Genomic DNA, 20,103 nt, shown 5'->3' on the forward strand with positions numbered 1-20,103 from the left:
TTGGTTCATCCCCTCCTGATCCAGCTTCCTGCTAACACGCCTGAGAAGACAGCAGATGATGGATCAAGTACTTGGGTCCCTGGCACCAAGTCAGAGACCCAGATGGAGATTTTCCGTTTGGGCTTTGGCCTGGTCCACTCACTACTGCATGCATTTGGGGAGTAATTATTGCCTGCTCTCTTTCCCTTCCTCACTTCCTCTCCTTCTCCCTCTCTCTGTCACTCTTCCTTTCAAATCAACACAGAAACATTTTTTTTTTAAAAAATTAGATTTAAAAATATGCTTGGAGAGGTAGGCATTAGCCTAGCACTTAAGACACAGGTTAACACATGTTAAGGCATCCTGCGTCCTCTATCAGAATGATTCCAAGCTCCAGCTCCTGACTCTAGCTTCCTGCTAATGCATATTTATCCAGGGAGGTGGTGTTAATGGCTCATGGAATTAATTAGATTCCTACCAACCATGTGGGACACCTAGCCTGAGCCCCCAGCTTCCTCCTCCCTCCTTGTCATTGCAGGCATCTGGGGAGGGAACCAGCTGAAGAGGCACATTCTTTCTCTTTCTCTCACCCCTCCTCTCATATTAATTCACTGAGTAATTTAAGATGCATCCTGAAACTCTGCTGTGATAGTCAGCAGGCGGTGTGGACGTCATAGACACTCAGCCTTACAGGAGTTCAACTTTTGTCTTAATACACTTTCAAGGGTGGCTACATTCCTTATGTCTGAGATTTCTCTGGAAGATACCCTGAAGAGTCGCTAATTACATCTTGAAAGCATTGCTTTTGTGTTCAGATGTTCAAGTCCTGGGCAGATGTTCAGCCTAGCAGTTAAGATGCCCTCATCTGACAACAGGGTACCTGGGTTGGATTCCAGGGTAGGGCTCTTGACTCCAGGTTCCTGTTCATGTGGACCCTGGGAAGCAGACGTGATGCCTCAAGCAATCAGGTTCCTGCCCCGGGCATGGGAGACCTGGACTGTGTTCCTGGCTCTGGCATTTGAGGAGTGAACCAGTGGATAGGAGTTCTTTCTCTCTTTCTCTCTCTCCTCTTTTCAAATAAATGAAAAAAATTAAGATTTATTTGAAACTCAGAGTTACAGATAGAGAAGGAGAGAAGGAAAGGGGGAGAACGGGAGAGAGATGGGAGGAGAGAGAGAGAGAGAGGGAGAGAGGGGAGGGAGAGAGAGAGAGAGAGAGAGAGAGAATATCTTCCATTTCCTGGTTCACACCCCAAACGACCCTGAAGCCAGGAGCTTCATCCAGGTCTCCCATAATGGGTGGCAGGCCCCAAACACTGGGACCATCTTCCTTCCACTGCTTTTTGCAGGCCACTAGCAGGGAGCTGGATAGGAAACAGAGCAGCCAGGCCACACAGAAACCTGAGCCCATATGAGATGCTCTTGTGGCTTTACCTGTTTTGCCACAACCGCAGCCTCAATTGAGATTGAGTCGTCATCTACATCCAGGTTACTTTCAAGCCCTTCCTTTAAGGTCCCGCTCCAAAGTCACAGCTGTTCAAACCTGGGACTAAACAAGGCAAAGGGAAGCCGCTCCGTATTTAACCCCATGTATTTAGGGTACACCGCTCTAGTGGGGCTGCATTTGAGGATCCCTGGCTCAGGTTTGGATCCCTCAGTCGACATCTCAGAAGCACCTGTTCTGGGGATCCAGGACAAGGTTCATTTCCCAACCGGCTTCCAGGGGTGTGCACCGATTTCCACGCGCCCCGACGGGCAGTCCACACCTGAGAAGGGGGGGTTTCCTGCCTTGCACTTAGTTAACCAGGTGCTTTCCATTCGCTCAGTTAATAATTAGAAAACAGAAAGAAAAAAGGAGGGCGCGCGACTTCGACTTGTTTTTCTTTCTTTCTTTCTAACTCCAAATAAGAAGGCGGAAACCATTCGGCCAGGGGGAAACCCCCGCATATTTCACCTTGACCTGGCTGGACCGGTCCAGGAGGTCCGCCAAGCTGCTGGTGGACAAACTTCGAGGCGGGGGAAACTTACTCCCTCTCTGGTAGGAATAGGGAACCATTCCCCGAGTCTCAAGCTGGAAACCCTGCCTGGTTTCCAAGGCCAGCACCGGGTTTCCTCCGGTGCAGGAGACAGGACCCAAGGGCGCGCGCCTCTTCCCCGACGGCGCACGGACAAGCCCCAGCTCCCGGGGCGCCTGGATTGGCAAGGACACCCTCTCGCCTCCTCTGCTGCGGTCCCTAACTAATGTGTTCCGGTTACTGGGAAGGTGACGCCTAAGGTCAAAGGGCTCGCAGTCACCAGCAAAAGTCCAGAATCACCACAGACCCTGGGAAGAAAAAAAAAAAAACAAGGCTGCCCAGCCTGGGGCTGAGGCTGTGCACCTCTGGCGATAAGTCTCCGGCTCTCCCGGGACTGGGCAGCCCCGGACAGCTTTGCGTGACCCAGGGGGCGCCCCCGACCCGAGCGCAGGAGCCCGGGGGCGGGGAGAGGCCCCCGACTCCACTCCTCACGCAGCAGCTGCGGGGCCGTGAGTACCTCGGAACAAAGGCGCGCGCGCAGGGGGCGCGGAGAGCGCTCGAGGCTTGGCGTGGCGGCCCCGTGCCGAGCGCCGAGCGCCGCTCCCCGCCGGGGTCAGGGGGAGGAGGGAGGCGTGCGAGTCCCCGCTGCGAGGCTGCACTTCGAGAGCTCTGAGAACGAGGGGAATGGCCAAGTCTCAGAGCCAAGGGGGAGAAGAGGAGCCGGAGTGAGCAAAACAAAGAGCGAGTGTGGGCCGCGGTGACTTCATGCCTCACCAATGTCCCGCCCACGCTGCTCCGAGCGCTCGCTGCAGCCCGCTGCCGCCGCCGCCGCCGCCGGGGCTGCCGGGGGCGAGGCTCGGTGGCGTGGGGCGGTCTCCTAGCAACTCGGGCCTGGGAGCGCGCCCAGCGCTCCGGGCAGGTTGGGAGCCCCCCGGGGCGGGGAGGGGAACGGGGCAGGACCACGCCAACCCCCCACCCCCCGGCCCGCCGCCGGCCTCGCCTCCCTGGCGTCCTGGCCGGCTGCACGCCCCCCGAGCGCGCCAGCTGCCCGGGCTCTGGGCGGCGGACGCCCGGGCCGCGCACTGGAGCCAAGGACCAGGGCACGCAGCCCCCGCCCCGCGAGGCTGGGCTCCCGCACCCCCCGGCAGAACCTCCCCGCCTGCGCTCGCGGCCGTGCGCTCCACTCGCGGCCAGGCAGGGCGCGGCGATGGCTCGCGCGGAGCCTGCGGGCGTCGGCAGGCGCTGCTAGGGTGCTCCCGGAGCCGCCTCCCCGGCTGCTGGCGCCCGGAGCTTCCTCCCTGGCCCGCCGGGCCGCGGGGCTGCACGCCCGGGGACGTGGCCTCTCCTGCCCACCTGTGGAAGGAGCTCGCGCCGATGGCTGCGCCCTCCGGCCTCGCAGGCGTCCCCTCCCACTAAGGCAGCATCACCCAGCGAATGTACTTTAGGGTGGTTTCCCCCTCCCCAGCTTCGGGCTTTGTTTGGGTTTGATTGTGTTTGGCTCTTCGCTAAGCTGATTTATGCAGCACAAGCCCCATCGGCTGGCGAGAAACAAAAGCTCTTTTCTTTGTCCCGGGAGCTGGCTTGCGGAGCCCCGGCTCGCGTCGGCGACGAGGGGCCATCGGCCGTCGCGGGAGGCGCTGCTGGCCGAGGCCGCGCCGAGCTGGGAGGGCCGCGGGGGCCCTGGGATGCCGAGCGGCGCCGGGGCCCGCGTACCTGCACCGCCTGCCGGGGAGCGCCTGCCAGGCCTGCTGGAGACGTCCTAGCCGGGCTCGGCCCGGGCCCCGAGGTGCGCCCGGGAGGCGCGAGCGCGCGTCCCCAGAGCGGCCAGGCGGCGGGCGCGGGGCGGGCCGCTGTGCAGTATGTGCGGCTCGGCTCTGGGTCTCCCTCCCGCCGCATTCGTCCGCCTGCGCAGCTGCCGGCCAGGTCCTGCGGCGTTCCTCCAGGCGGCCTGGGTGCTCTCACTTGTTCTCGGACTGGGCCGAAGCGGTAAGTTGTTTGCTTTTTCTCCTTCGCTTCTGGGCGCGCTCCGGGAGCTGCCTCGGCCGCAGCTTGACCGGGCAGGTAAAGGGCAGACGTCGGAGGCGGTGCGAGGGGCCGGGGAGTGCTGCCGCGTCCCGGAGGCCGAGTGTCGCGTTTTCGCGCCCCGCAGTGACGGCGATCGCGAACTGCGCTGGGCGCTGCGGGCGCGTTGCCCTCAGGTGCTGGGGCCCGCAGCGACGGAACGCAAGTTTGGGGGTGCGTCTGCAGCAGCCAGTGGAGGGTCCCGGTGCCGCCTCGGTCCCAGTGCGCCCATCCTTCCAGCTCTGGGATCCACTGACCGCTACCTTGTATCTGACCCGAGGCGGTGGATCGATTTGCTGACGGTGAGAGGGACAGGTCCTTTTCGACACAGAAGTTTCTTTTCTCTGCTTAGTTTGAATGAAGTAAAGGCGTTTAAGGAAGAGCCCTGCTTGCAGCTTTATGAAATAAAGAAGTCGGTTTCCCAGCTACTCGATCCCTCCCTGAGCTCAGTCTCCAAGAATCATGGACCAGGACTGACCAATGCAGGCTGTCCGCCCGGATAGGAGCTGCCTGAAGTTGGAGATGTCAGTGTGTTCTAAACTTGGTTTTTCTCATCTGTAAAATGGGATGTTAATACTCTCCCCCAAGTCACCAAGGAAAGTTCAAGTCAGATAATACAGGAATAAGGTGTTTGGGGTCTTTTATGCAGTCAAAATCAAATTTGAGGTAGTAGTATTGGCTTGTCAACACATCATAAAACAACGTAAATAAACATCATAACCATCAGTTTACCGTGGATTCTTACTGGGTTTCCCATGTGGGCAAAATATTTATTCTTACCAATGCAATGAATAGGTTTTTTGTTTGTTTGTTTGTTTAATTACTTTTTCTCTGCTTTCTCACTGAGTCTTTATATGCTATTAGAGACTTAACTCCAATCCCTCTGGTTCAAGGGAAGCGCAATGAATAATCGTGATTGTTTGGTGGACTGATACTCCTGTGCTTTGAATTGATGTGCCAAGCTTCTGCCTGAAGCTAATTAAAACGGTCAAATCCTAACCTTATAAATAAGGGTGTCTAATAGAAACAACTAACTAGCTTCACTTAATTATTGCGTATACAGTTGTCTAATATTTGCTTCAGAGAGATTTACTCAGTGATCTGAAATGAAGGCAGAGTAAATTTTTTATCTTGCGGTTGCTTTTTGGCTTATAACCTAAGTGAAACTTCAGGCAAAGGAAAAAGTAACATTCATTATCAATTATCTCTTAAATGGAACATGCATTTGTTTTAGCAGATTTTCCACTGTGCATAATTCCATACTGTTGCAATAAGTAATAAAGTACTTTTCTAGATTTAGTAAACACTGGTAAAATAACCAAAACAGAATAGAGTGTATTCTATTCCCAATATATACTAAAGAGGAAGAAGTCCTACTTGTCTCTAGAATTTGCTAAAAACGGTTAAAAATTTTTCCTTTAAAGTCACTGTGCTTGTGAACGTAAGTTCAGTTCTTGTGTAACAGCATTGTATTTCCAAGGAGGGACCAGACTGTCTTGAAGCAAATTTTCTGAATGGGCCTCCTTGCACCTGCAGACCTGAAAGGAGAATGCTTATCTGAAATCAGAACAAGGCATCCTTCCTACCACCACCCCCCTACCCGCTCTGTCAATGTACAAAGGTTTGTGATGTGTAGTGATTTGCATGGCAGTTAAAAACATGCAAAAAATTTAAATTATAGCCAGTACAACTCAGAAAATTAGAGATCAGTGTAAACTGTTGTACTTTCGTGATAGAGCTACAAGTCTCAAATTATATGTCTTCACAGTGCAAATTAGATGCTTAAAGCAGAATAGAAATTTAGGTATCAGTTACAAAGGAAATCTTGTTCCCATGCTCAGTAGTTTACACCAGGAAAACGTTGAGGGCTAAAGAAAGCCACACAAAAGAGACCAGAAGCTCTACGAGAACAGTGTCACTTTGGGTTTACGTTTTAAAGCAGCGTTTCCAAGTCTCAAATACACATTGTGCATTTAATGATGAACGTATAGTGAGCAGAGGGGTGTTCTTCATAAAATAAAAATGTTTCTTATGAACAGGAAAATTAGTTTTTCACTCCCCTGGTGGAAATTTTCAACAGTTAGAGAAACAACAACATTAGAAATTGATTAATGATTAACCGGAAAACATAAAGACTACCTGGTGGTTAATACATGAAGAATTGATGTAGCGACTCTTGATATTACTTTCACTTATTTTAAAGGATTAGGAAAGAACTTTTGTTCCCTAAAATTTGATATAGCTGTATGAGTGACAGATTTCAGAAATCACAATTTCTTTTTAAAATGTGGAAACTATTATTGCCATGAAATTTCACCGTCTATTCAACTCTCAACTATTTGTTCTTTGAAATGACAATAAACTAAATTAGCATGCCTTAGTGACCAGTGACCGTAGCTTACTTTCCTCAAAACATATTTCATAGTGTAAGTGTTCTCAGGGTTATTTATGCATACTTAAAGTAGTCAGATATTTAAGAAAGCCAAGGCTTCATTTAAACAGCTTGTCTTCCACATTACTTACATAACAAGGACCCTCATTAATTCTATCTTAAAGCAGCAGAGTTGACTTCTGATCATTTAAAAGGTTGTCTATGCTTGCTGCGTATATGAAAGCAAAGTAGTTGATATGATTTGAAAAACGCCAGAAAATTTTATGTGCCCCCAAACAGCTCCTTCTCTTGTCAGCAATATCTGATATTTGCCACTTGAAATTTGGGTGAAAAACCATGATAATGACCCTGTGTTTCTTTTAATATTTAATATTATGTAATGGAAAATTCAGGCATATACAGAAGGAGAGAGAACGATATCAGAACTCATCTTATGTCCATCACCTGGCTTTAGTCATCATTAAATCAAAGCCAAATTCTTCCATCTCTGCTCCCACCCAGTTCATCTCTTTCCCCCAACTAAGTTATTTTGAAGCAAAACTTTCATATTACTTTATCCTAAACTATATCTAGTAAATTGAAGCACTCCTGGATAAGAAACACATTCTCACTAATTTCCAAAACATGGATTCTAAAATGAAATTTAAGACCACAAGAGTGTTCACAATCTTTTAAGGGAGGAACTGTGGAGGAGAAAGAGGAAAGACAGTCACTGTTTCAACCATTTACAGCTCAATGCATCTATTCTGGTTCCATTAAAAAATCTTTTTCTTGAAAAGCATGTGTATCTAATAGCTTTTTTGGTATGTGCGCATAGGAAGAGGAACAAAAATAACAGGAATAAATCCACTCCCCCAGACACACATTAAATGCTTTATCCCAGTGGGATCCCAGCAGATGTACCTTGGGAAAGTTGTGATTGTAAAGATTTCCCTCTATCTCTTTTATTATCAATGTTTCTCTCCTGCTAGATTGCTCATAGCAGTGTCTATATTTGCTGCAGTATCTCGCCTTTCCTGTCCCTCACTCACTCTCCTTTTGCTACATGTCCTTGAAAGAAGTGTCCATACTTCTAGCTCCAATTCTTTTTTGCAGCTTCTCTTTGAATCCATTGCAGCCAGGCTTTCTTTGTCATCCGTGCAGCCCCGCTCTCTTCAGATCAGAGTGACCTCTCCAAGTCTTGGCCTTCCTCCTGCTGGACCTGTCATTGGTCAGTGACATGACAATGGTGACCCATCTTCCATGGCAGCTCTTCTCCCCTTGGCTTCCTGAACCCACACTGCCCTGTGTAAGCTCCTTCTTCATCTCTGGTGTTGGTTCTTTCTCATCTCCCACTTCCAAAAGTAGAAACATCCCAGGATTCATTCCTTAGAATTTCTCTTCTCCTTAGCTGGTGAGTCTTCAGGTGAGCTGACTCAGTCTTGGACTTTAGATGCCATTTCTAGGCTTACACCTCACAGCTACAAATCTCCAGTGCTGACCTCATCACTGACCTGCAGAGAGTTCAGCCAACTGCCCAGTGCAACCTCTTAAAGTGATAAGAACAGACATCAGTTCAACATCTTAACTGTGTGTAAATCAGCTTAGATTCATTCAAAGCTGAAAGCCCTGTTTTCTTCCCCAAGAGTACTCCTTTTGTAATCCTTATCATCTCAGTACATGTCACGGCAGTGTCCCTGCACTTGAGGATAACGCCGTGTTCTCATCTTTCCTGCCTCTCCCTCACATTCCACAGTCAGCTCATCACCCCCACTGCCTCCACCTTGGTCCATGCCACCCTCTTTGGCTCAGCCTCTCAAATGCCTGCTCAGTGGCCTCTCTACTTCACAGTGCAGCCAGACTCAAGTTTTCAGAACCGGTGTCACTTCTCCTCTCGGAACTCTCCATGACTTTTCATCTCTGCGTGGTTGAAGGCCAAGTCTACACACGGCATCCACAACTCTATGGCAGCTAGCTCTGTTGACTGTGTGGCCTCATCTCCTTATCCTCTCTTTCCCTCTCTCTTTGTTCTGGTGGTACTGTTCCTTGCTACACTCTAGATGCACTAAGCACAATCCTGCCTCCAATCTGGAGCCTTTTGTTCCCTCTGCCTGGAACGCTGTTCCCTGGGATGTCTTGCTGACTCCTCTCTCACTTCTTCCAAACATCTACTCAGGTGTCACCATATCAGAGGGGGCCCTTGGCATCCCTTCATATGTATGTGTCCGTTTGCTTACTGTCCTTCTCCCATCCTGCCAACCCTGAAGCTAAAATACAGCTCACAAGGAAAGGGACTTTGTTCTCTTTCATAAGAAAATGCCAGCCATGTGAAAAGTACTCAGCATATAGTTCTTGAATAAATAAGAACTCAATTTCTTATCAGTGTTATCTCAGGTTGATGCCCTGTTCACATTCCAAGACAAAGCTTCATTTGGTTTCTTGCCCTCTGTTGTCTTTGTAACCAAGGTGAACTGAACAATTGAGTTCTGGTATATTTCATCATAAATTAAATAACAGTCTTCTTCTAGAAAAATAATTAAAAGTATTTCTACATTTACTATGAATGCAGGGAAGACCTAGCTTACTGAATAATGCCAGTTTTGCTATAATTTTTTTAGCCATTCAGAATTCATAAAATAGGGTTAGCCTTCCAACTTCCTTTTTTGGGAGAATTTTGAAAAGTATAGGTTTTCTCAGGTGCTAAAACCACATATGGAATCCTAAAAAGTAGTGGAATTGATTAGGTATAAAAAAGTTCTCAGAATAATTTTAACATATTTTAAAATGTATGTTTAAGTTTTAAAGGCATTATATTATTTACTCAAGTTAATCATGTCTTGCTTAGACTACAAACAAAATTAGTATTAAAATAAACCAAAAAAAAGTAAGGAGGTATAGTCCAGAAAAGAAGGGAAAATTTTTGAGTAACAGTTAATATAGGTTATTAACAAGATAAATATAATAAATTTCATTTCAATTTGATTGTTGAGAGATCTGAGAAAGCTTATGATATAGTAATACTACAATACTTTTTGATCTTCCTACATTCCTTTTTTTTTTAAAGATTTTATGTATTTATTTGAGAGAGAGAGTTACAGACAGAGAGAGGGAGAGACAGAGAGGCCCCATCTGCTGGTTCACTCCCCAAATGGCTGCAATGGCCAGAGCTGGGCCAATCCGTAGTCAGGAGCTAGGACCTTCTTCCAAGTCTCTCATGTGAGTGCAGGGGCTTGGGCCATCTTATACTACTTTCCCAGCCATAAGCAGAGAGCTGGATTGGAAGTGGAGCAGCCAGAATAGAACCAGCACCCCTATGGGATGCCAGCAACCCCCACTTTTGAGTGAAACTTCCTTACAGAAAATAAATGATACGGGTCACCTGGTCTTTGTTCCTTAACATTTCAGAGTCTGGCTAAGTTTTATCCAGGTACAAATCACTTGGTCTTAAATTCCTCACTTTGGTGTCCAGCCACCCATCCCCCACCAAGGGCCAATTTATTGAACACTCGTGTGGGTGTCAGAGGCTGCTGTTTTGATTTAAAGTTCTTTAGCATATAGAGCCAGACTTTATGTAGACATCAAGTTTTGTTGAGTTGCCTTTGATTCTTTCTGTTGTGTGTACTTGTTCAGAAAGGGGCTCATAGCATCCTTCAAAGCACCTGTTTTCCAAAATCCTCAGTCTTTGGAATGATATCCTTTCTGTTAGTTTGACAAGCAAATCTTATATAAAAATCATGTGATTTTCTTGAATGCTACTTGCCCAACTGACACAAGGACATAGTCTTTTTATTATATATTCATTGAACAACCTCGCAACTTTGTGTGTGTGTTACCAATTTGTATTGTATTTACTCAATCCTTCCTGGTCCTCCAACCCTAGCCCCTGTGGCAGCCAAGTCTACATATTTAAAGGAGTTTTGCTCGCAGGAGGATTGCGAGGTCCTCTGTACTCATATATTTCTTAGTTGTAAATGAAGTATATTCTGGAAGCTATTTAGTGATTATAAACTAATCTATAGGAAAAATAACATGTTATACTAATTTATATTGCATTTTACTAAATTGAACAGCTATTAATGGACTTTTTAAGATGTGACCTAATTGTTAATCTCTAAAATTGTAACTTTTCCAGTTATATCCTAAAGATAGTACAAATGAATGGCTTCTGCATGCAGTGGAAAGAAATGGAATGCTTATGCAATTGCACAAACATTTCAGTAGTTCTTGCTCTGAGCCATGCACTGACACAAATGGTTCACTGTGTTAAATTAATCTTTATGGTAATACCATGAGAGAGGTAGGGCTATAGTCCTAGAGCTCAGAAGAGATCACCTAGCCTCTAAGTAGAAGAGATAGGGTTGGGACTCTATCATGGTCATGATTTCTTCAAAGAATTTCTGGACGCGGTGCCTACAGTGTGACTGCCCCATGGCAGACCTTACTGCACGTGCCTTACTGGTGACCCCACCCTGGGTAACCTTGTTGCCCACACTGAGTAATGGTGGAGAGGAGACTACAGATTTAGCGCCCGGTCAGAGCATTCCTGTTTCTGGAGCATCTGCACTCACTCAGCTCACCCCGAGAACCCCTCACTAAGGATGTTTTTATCTCTGCATGAGAAGGGATGAGAAAACACATGGCTTCATGGGAATAACCTGAAATGCAACTCCTCCCTGTAACACATTGGATTTCCAATGTGTCATAGAGGTGCATGACTTGTGTTATGAGACAGAAAGGAAAGGAGAACGAGAGTGACCTGCGACATAGCTGTGAAACAGTTCAATCAAAAGTGCTCAAAGGGACAAAGTCATGGTAGAGTGAGAGCTTCCATCATCAAAGGACCATGTTTCTCCCTGCTCAGAGCTACTCAGTTGCAGGTCTAAGTTCCATATTGAATAAGAGATTCCTACCATTTTTACTCCACATAGGTTGACTAATGTACGTATTCTTTGGCTGTTAAATATTCATAGTGATTGACCACATCCACTGGGACTAGTCATTGAGAATATGGTATTCCGTACATGCTGGATTAAAGGCTTCTACTACTCTGCCTTCTTCAGCAACAGCAGGATGTCAAGATATCAAAAATTCTGTTGAAGCACTAGAAATACAGCAGAGAGCAAAGTGAAGCCCCTGCTTCATGAGGTTCACCTTTTAATAGAAGAGGACACATACATGTACATGTGCATGTGCATGTGTGAATACATGCAGATACTCAGAGAGAGAGAGAGAGAGAGAGAGAGAGAGATAAATGCAAGTAAAAAGAAAAAAAATGATGCAGAGTTATTAAATTGACCTGAGGAAAGACAGGTGGTTCTTATACACACAATACTCAGAACAGACAGCTCCTATAACATGACACTGAACTTTTTGAATGTTTTCCTTCTTTGGCTATACAAGGCATTTCATAGTCTTTCCTGGAGTTTAGCATCTCCTGGAAAAAGTGAGAAAAATGATATGTTAAAGTTTCCAAGTTGATAACAGTCATAAGACTGTTTTCCTCTTTTGCTATTAAAGATAATGAAACTCACGGAGGACTAGGTAGAAGAGTTATCGATCTGTGAAGGGTAATGAGGGTAGATAAGCAAATGATCCCAGATAAGATGATTAAAGAGAAATGGGGATTCTTAATATGTATCAAGTTTTTGGTCCGCCCAAGTTACTCCTCATTATGTGAGCTTGCTGGAGAGTATCCTGCATTTCAAACCTTGTCCACACTTCCTCTCCCTGCTCAGAGTCCTTCTATGGCTGCCCTCTGTCTTCAGGCTTTGCCACGGGGCCTCAGCTGCTGCAGGTGCACACATGCCAGCCATCTCACACCTCACACCACCTGCCTGGGGCCTCCTCGGGAGGGAAGGTGCCTGTTTGCCTGTCTCCAATGCCTGCAGGCAGTAGACTTTACCCAACTGTTTGAAATAAATGACTCCTGGATGACTGAGCACAGTGTGAGCAGTTTGAACTTGGGCAGCTAAGCAAATATGCCCTAATCAGCTCTAATCCTCCCTAGAATTGAACTAAGAGAAGTAAAGGGTGCTTTTTATTGTGGGTTACACCATAAAGGACGCTTGTGTCTGCTTTCCTGGTTCTCTCCAGAAAGCCATCTGTTGGCCTTTAAAACAAATCTTTGTCAAAGATCGAAAGCTGAGATCTGGTCGTATGTAATCTTTTTCGTAACTTGTTTCATCTTCATGATTTTATAATTATCTTCATTGTTGATAATTAAATAAGATGAGTAATTCTGATTCTTTCCCCCTGGGTGTCAATTTTTAAATGAGTTTTTATTTAGATTAAACAGACAGGAAGTTTTAGGCATTTTTAACAAAACACTAAAAGAAAAATTCTATCCTATCCTATTTAATCATTAGTTACGCAAATGTTCTTAAAATGCTCACAGCTTTATGACAGCACTGTTGAGTTTGGGAGTTAAAATACCAAAAATAGTTAAAATTTGTGGAGCATGACCTATAGGCCAGGAACCTTCTTGGACACATGTGAAAATATGAAATATTCTTTAATCTGGAAATATATCCTTTCCTGTTCATAACTCTCTGTGTATTGGTATTCCAATGTATGAGTAAACAGACTAATCAAAAATATGAAAGGCTTCCTCAGGCTCTCTTTCCTAATAAGTAAAGGGACTCTGATGTGGATTTGATTTGAATTCTCAGTCCCTGTTACAGTATGGCTCCCAAGGGTACAAGGGCTCCAGCCTCCTCTGGCCACAGCCCCTTCCAAGGGCAAGATGTCCATGGGTTCTGTCCATCCATCTGTCCAGACTCTGTCACCTCCTTCTTGATCACCCAAGCTACTTGCAAGGCCTTCCTTCTGTGAGCAAACCATGCCACCCATGTGCCAAACCCAAGGTGAGGGTAGCCCAGAGGGCCGGTGAAGAGAAGTGGAGAAAACTTAGACGTGCAGGCAGGTGTGTCCATACAGGTGAAATAAACAACAGCCTCTTTGTGGTGTAGAATAAATCTCCAGGTGGGAGAGAATTGGGGAAGATGTTGAGCTGGAGGGGCAAAGTTTCCAAGTATTGCCAAGCTCTCAGGAAGACACCTAAGGAGCTGCTAATTCTAAATTCAGATCTAGTCTTCTAGGTCATTCATTATAAATGTGTATTTATCAAGGAAGGTAGATAGAAACTATTGTACCTAATGGTTTGCTCTGTACTTAATGGTTTAACTGGTGTGTAACAGTTAAATATTTAGTCTTGCTCTGCTCACTGCCATGTGTACTATTGTTCTTGGCCCTGAAAAAGTTAAGGACAGACTTCCATAATTGTTTCCGTATTCTTGGGGCAAGGGGAGAGAGGACAAACAACAAAAGCACTAGAAACCACTGCATAAGGATAACTACCTGAGGTCAAGGTGCTTATATATTTCAGTAAGTAAATCCCATTAGTAAGCTCCAGGTTGTATACAGATGACACTGAGTTCTACTGTTTTGCAAGTAATGTTACAGTCTAGCAGATGTATATTGTTAATTCAGTTTGACTCTTTATTTCCTTCTATTAATTTAAAGGCTGTCACAGAAAATAACATTTTACTGACATGAATGAACTAAATTTGGTCAGAAAAATTAGCATTTATATTATATTTAATATACATTTAATATTATTTAGTATGTTATATTTAATATTTAAATGAGTGATATTTAGAAAAACACTGCCACACTGCCTTCATAGTGTAAAAGAACAATTTTTCAATTTAGAATCAATCATAATGTGACCTTCTGTCTATTTTCACAGTAAGAAAATTGACTGTAATTCACACAGCAAAGAAAAAATGGAATAAAGGTCAAAATATTGCCCTCTGGGATTTTGTAATTTATTTAAAACAGTCACACCTTTGAACAAAAGTGCTGGGATCAGTTCTTGCTGGGAAATCATAATATTAAATATAAATATATAAGTAGATTTCCAGAGTCATGTAAAAAGATCCCCAATCAAAATAAATAAAATGAAGATCATAATGTTAAATTACAGTGACTTTATTGGCTGTTATATATACTTAAGATGATTTCAAGTGACAGAGAGCTGCCATCTAGTCACAGTACTAAAAATCCAAATTTTTAATTTTATTTAACTTTTATTTAATGAATATAAATTTCCAGTGTACAGCTTATAGATTACAATGGCTTCCCAGTCCCATAACTTCCCTCCCACCCGCAACCCTCCCCTCTCCCGCTCCCTCTACCCTTCCATTCACATCAAGATTCATTTTCAATTCTCTTTATATACAGAAGATCAATTTAGTATAAAGATTTCAACAGTTTGCACCCACATAGAAACACAAAGTGAAACATACTGTTTGAGTACTAGTTATAGCATTAAATCAAAATGTACAGCACATTAAGGACAGAGATCCCACATGAGGAGAAAGTGCACAGTGGCTCCTGTTGTTGACCCAACAAATTGACACTCTAGTTTATGGCGCCAGTAAAACAGATCTTAAAAGCATCCTTTGGTACTGGCCTTATCAGTGAGTCATTATGTAAATTGTGATGGTTTTAAAGAAACATATCTCTTTGCCAGGTTAATTGATGCTATTTTGTTTTAAATTGACAAATATTGTCACATTTGTCATACACAGAGTCTGTAGTCATTCCAGATCAGTAATGGTGCAGTTGGATGATTCTAGAAGATTGATATAAATTTTTTTTAACTTTAATTTAACACATATAAATTTCCAAAGTACAGCTTATGGATTACAGTGCCCCCCCCATAACACCCCTCCCATCTCCCGCTCCCTCTCCCATTCCATTCTCATCAAGATTCTTTTTCAATTATCTTTATATACAGAAGATCAATTTTAGTATATATTAAGCAAAGATTTCAACAGTTTGCACCCACAAAGAAACACAAAGTATAAAGTACTGTTTGAGTACTAGTTATAGCATTAATTCACATTGGACAACACATTAAGCACAGAGATCCTACATGAGGAGTAAGTGCACAGTGACTCCTGTTGTTGACTTAACAAATTGACACTCTTGTTTATGGCGTCAGTAATCACCTGAGGCTCTTGTCATGAGTTTCCAAGGCTATGGAAGCCTTTTGAGTTCGCCGACTCTGATCTTATTTAGACAAGGTCATAGTCAAAGTGGAAGTTCTCTCCTCCCTTCAGAAAAAGGTACCTGTTCCTTTGATGGCCCGTTCTTTCCACTGGGATCTCACTTGCAGAGATCTTTCATTTAGGTTTGTTTTTGTTGTTGTTGTTGTTTTTTGCCAGAGTGTCTTGGCTTTCCATGCCTAAAATATTCTCATGGGCTCTTCAGCCAGATCCAAATGCCTTAAGGGCTGATTCTGAGGCCAGAGTGCTGTTTAGGACATCTGCCATTCTATGAGTTTGCTGTGTATCCCGCTTCCCATGTTGGATCGTTCTCTCCTTTTTAATTCTATCAGTTAGTATTAGCAGACACTAGTCTTGTTTATGTGATCCCTTTGACTCTTAATCCTATCATTATGATCACTTGTGAACTGAAATTGATCACTTGGACTAGTGAGATGACATTGGTATATGCCACCTTGATGGGATTGTATTGGAATCCCCTGGCACGTTTCTAACTCTACCATTTGGGGCAAGTCAGATTGAGCATGTCCCATATTGTACATCTCCTCCCTCTCTTATTCCCACTTTTATATTTAACAGGGATCACTTTTCAGTTAAATTTAAACACCTAAGAATAATTGTGTGTTAATTAAAGAGTTCAACCAATAGTATTAAGTAGAACAAAAAAAATACTAAAAGGGATAAAGTATTAAGTTGTTCATCAACATTCAGCACAAGGACTGATCAAGTCACTGTTTCTCATAGTGTCCATTTATAATAATATTTATAATAATAATGGTGGCAGCCCCTAGCTAGTCTAGGATAAGAGACTAGAGTAGCTGTTCAGGGCTAGCCCAAACCAAATCTCTCCAAGGGAGAGACTGAGTCTGGGAGTGGGAAGAAGGGCTGGTAATAAAGACAAGAAGATGGAAGACTAGATACATTTCAGCTCTAACAAATTGTACAAATTAGATCTTATTACATATGTGAGTGTATTGGCTGGGAATGTTTTGATATTTCACATGGTTTGGGACTTAACTTCCTCTTAAGATAGAAAGGATTAGAATTTCAAGACACATTCGTGGTACATCTAAGTACTATACTTCCTGTGTGCTAATGGTCCCAGGATCCAGTCCTAGGAATTGAGCTACAAATATGTCCCCGGACATAATCTGTGTTTCCTGATTTCAGTGGGAGTTATTATACTTAGTGTAATTTCTCAGATAGTGTTGCAGGTTCTATGTAGGGAAAGGAGCCTGGTAGAAAGCTTCATCCCTATGGAATGAGGGATTGCCCTCACACTCTGGAGAGCTTTGGAATATTCTGAGGTCAAACAAAGAAATAATTAGAGGAGAAATTCAAAATTGTTCAAGGGTTGGGTGGAGTCCATGTACTTTAAGGATGACCAAAGTGAGGAATGTCTTCCTTAATTGCCTGCCGGAGAAGGGATAAAGAACCCAGGCTTGGCTACGCCTGGTCATTGAATACAAGAAAACTGTGGGGTGGCCAGGAATTGCTGTGGAACTGGCTGTTCTAGTTGGAAACAAAGAAGTTGTTGTAACAGAGCTGTATTGTTGGCAGAAAAACCACAGAGCTGGTCTTTTTAGCAGGAGGCATACCTCCCAAGGTATTGCTCCATTGTCTTGGTGTGCATTTGCTTTGGATTTTGATAGTGAACTGAACACAAGTGGGTCATCGTTTGCAAAAGAAAATCCTCTACAAATTATCTACAAATAATAGATGGAGCTCACATTCCAAAAAATTCACCTAGTAGGTAGTAATATTGGAAAAAAACCAAACAAATGCATTCCAGAAGGAAGTCAGTTTCACACATCCTGAGTTTCGCTTAGGAAGGTCCTTTCTGTTAAGTGCTTCCATTACAGCCAGCTAGAATGCAAACCCTATAGTATGGGCTGACCTATATAGTCACAGTGCCTGGCATCTGAGACTAGTGATAGAAATAGGAGAACTAAATGTTGTTAGGAACGGTCCTTAGTTTAGAGGCTGTAGTGTGGTGATGACTTGTGAAGAAGCCAAGGCCACACACAGCTTGGTGGGATCCAGTGGGACTGTGATGACCTGGGAGAGGAGGAGGAGGGGGCTCCTGAGCACATGTCTACAGCTGAAGGCAGGATAGTGCAGCTGCAGAATGGGGCCCAATGCTCTCGCTGTGGGTGCATTGTGAATACACAGGCGGAGCTCAGCACCCCCCGGGGGCTGGATTATCTAGTGATAGATTTGATGGGACGCAGATTGACTTGTGAGCGAATTAAAAATCAGACATCGGGGCTTTTTGGCCAAATGTTTCCTCCCAGAGATGCATTTGATTTCGAAACAAAGACAAGGGCTGCCCCCTAGGCAGTGGAGAAATGTTGGGTCAGTTAGAACTATCACTGCAAGCTACACTCCTCCTCCTCTCAGGATAAACTTCTGATGGCATGGGATTTTTTTTCTCCTACACTAGATAATTATCAGTTCCTTTGGGTTTAATCTTTTTCAACAAAAACTCCCGTGTGAGGATGTTCTTGGCCCTGTGCTAAAGAACAGAGAGTCCAGAGTACATCACAATCTGATCTTCTAGTAGTGGCTACAGTGGCAGGGGACCTACTCACTGATCTACCTCCTTGAATATCTTCACCCTGAAGAATCTCAAGAAACATCCAATTATCTCAACACCTGGAGGCCCACCTCTGCAACATAATGGCATTCTTCTTTCTACATGAATGTCCTCAGAGGAATTTGGGTTACCCTGAGTGCCAGCTCACCATTGTAGAGCTTTGAGAAGCCTGGATGTGAAGAGCCCAGGCTGGTCACAATGAGGTACTTATAGAAGTCCAGGTTATTGGCTGTTTCCCAGATAAGTGGTGATCATCTTCACCCAAAAGATCACAGGAGACGTCCCATGAACACTGGAAGTCTGACAGGGAGTTGTAGAGTCTGGGAGGGCTTTACCAATAGCCTACAAGGATGTGCCCATTGCGTATTTGATAAAAAGGCCATGATTCATTTCTTTACATTACTGGCATGGAAATGTGAATCCATGAGCTTCAGGGCTGTCCAGAGGCCAGGGAATCAGGAGCCACAGGTATCCCTAGTGCATATGAGAGCACAGAAATCGGGAACCAGAGTTAGGGGCTTAGTTGTCATTTGGGAATAAATCATAGAGCTACAGATGAGAATGGGTAGACAAGCTGAGCTACCTCTGTTGACTCGGTGATCTGAGAAGTGGAGAGAGATCCTACAGCATGACTTCTAGTGAGAGGGGGACTCCTGTATTGCCCATACTAACACAGTTGGGCTATCTGTTTCTAGAGGCAGCTTGTGGGTCTCTAGCAGAAAAGGCCTGGAACAGGTCACTGAGTGTTGAATGACAAAAGAGAGCTGAGGTCCAAGGAGAAGCTAAGAAGGAAAGAGAGGAGTACAGGTATCCAAGACAAGGCCGGGAGTGCTGGGTATTGGGGCGTGGTCTCATGTCTCTGAACACAGTGCTATTCCACCCATTTTTACTGATCCAATTGATGGGGCTAACCTAACAATACAGTGTGGTTTTTCACAGACAGCAGTATTTGGGGGACCAGATAGAACAGAGGTGCAATCATGTAGTAAACTAGCCAGGGAAATCCCTCAAGGAGATTTTCCCTGGCCTTCCTGTCTCTCCTGGAGGTGACATCCTCCTGTTATCTGCCTCCTTGGCACCATCCTGTTGCTTTTTACAACACACCTGTTAGGGTTTTATCATAGGTCAAGTTTCACTGTTACTCCAAAAGCTACACCCAGGCAGATACTGTCTCCCTAAGAGCATCACAATGCCAAGATGTAATAGCAGGTATTAAGTAATTAACAAAAAAAAAATGCAGGAACAGATAAATGCCATCAAAATCATTACAACCTCAAAATTCCTCAAGAAGAGGAATTGTCTGTCCTATACTCTCAGATGATAATGTCCTTCCTCTTTGAATCTCCGTGCTCACCCGCCCCATTCTCTTCCTTTTGCTAGCTAACAGAGCTTCCAAAGAGAGGCTGAAAAACAGCTGTGGTAAAGCCATGGTTACTCAGGGTGCAGGTGGAAGGTAGTGTTTTAGTTAATTCAATGTTGTGGTCATTCATAGACCAGCACTTCAAAAATCTCACGGATGTTGTCATTAAAGGGGCAGCTGTTTGAGCTAGTGATTAAGACAATGAGTGTGATACCCATGTCTCCATCAGGGTACCTGGGTTCAATTCTGGCTGTTGGCCCAAATAATTGTGTTCCTGCCACCTGTGTGGGAACTTGAGTTGACTTCCTGCTCCCAATCACAGTGGGCATTTGAGCAGTGAACCAGCAGTGAACACACTCACACTCTTTCCTCTCTCTCTCTCTCTCTTAAATAAGTGAATAATTTTTAAATGAAGGTACCTTAAAAAGACAAATTTATTTTGATGTAAAAAATTAAATCTGTGTATTTTTTCATAATGTGCATTTGTCCATGAATTTTTGAAGACATCTCATATTCTGAGTCTTCCTTTGGAAAATCTTTATGAGATGGATGTGTACACTTTCCTATCTTGGTAGGGTCATCACTGAAGCTTTCTTTGTTATTTGAGGAGAGCCCCATTCTATGAACAAATCAAAACGTATTTCTCAAGCA

General features: G+C 44.6%; 2 protein-coding genes across 2 annotated transcripts in view; both read left to right on the forward strand.

Annotated features, from left to right (window-relative positions):
• The first annotated feature begins 2,758 nt into the window (after positions 1 to 2,758).
• LOC133749369 (collagen alpha-1(I) chain-like) lies at positions 2,759 to 3,409 on the forward strand. Its single transcript, XM_062178538.1, has one exon. The coding sequence runs from the start codon at positions 2,759 to 2,761 to the stop codon at positions 3,407 to 3,409; it is 651 nt and encodes a 216-aa protein (XP_062034522.1).
• Positions 3,410 to 3,837: 428 nt separating this feature from the next.
• The window catches only part of ITGB8 (integrin subunit beta 8), an 88,589-nt gene continuing 72,323 nt past the window's right edge, over positions 3,838 to 20,103 (forward strand). The window contains exon 1 of the mRNA XM_062178579.1: positions 3,838 to 3,979. Coding sequence (XP_062034563.1) covers positions 3,853 to 3,979 — 127 coding nt within the window. The 5' untranslated portion in view covers positions 3,838 to 3,852. The remainder of the gene's footprint in view (positions 3,980 to 20,103) is intronic.

The sequence above is a fragment of the Lepus europaeus genome, chromosome 20, assembly GCF_033115175.1.
Source record: "Lepus europaeus isolate LE1 chromosome 20, mLepTim1.pri, whole genome shotgun sequence".
Taxonomy (NCBI): domain Eukaryota; kingdom Metazoa; phylum Chordata; class Mammalia; order Lagomorpha; family Leporidae; genus Lepus; species Lepus europaeus.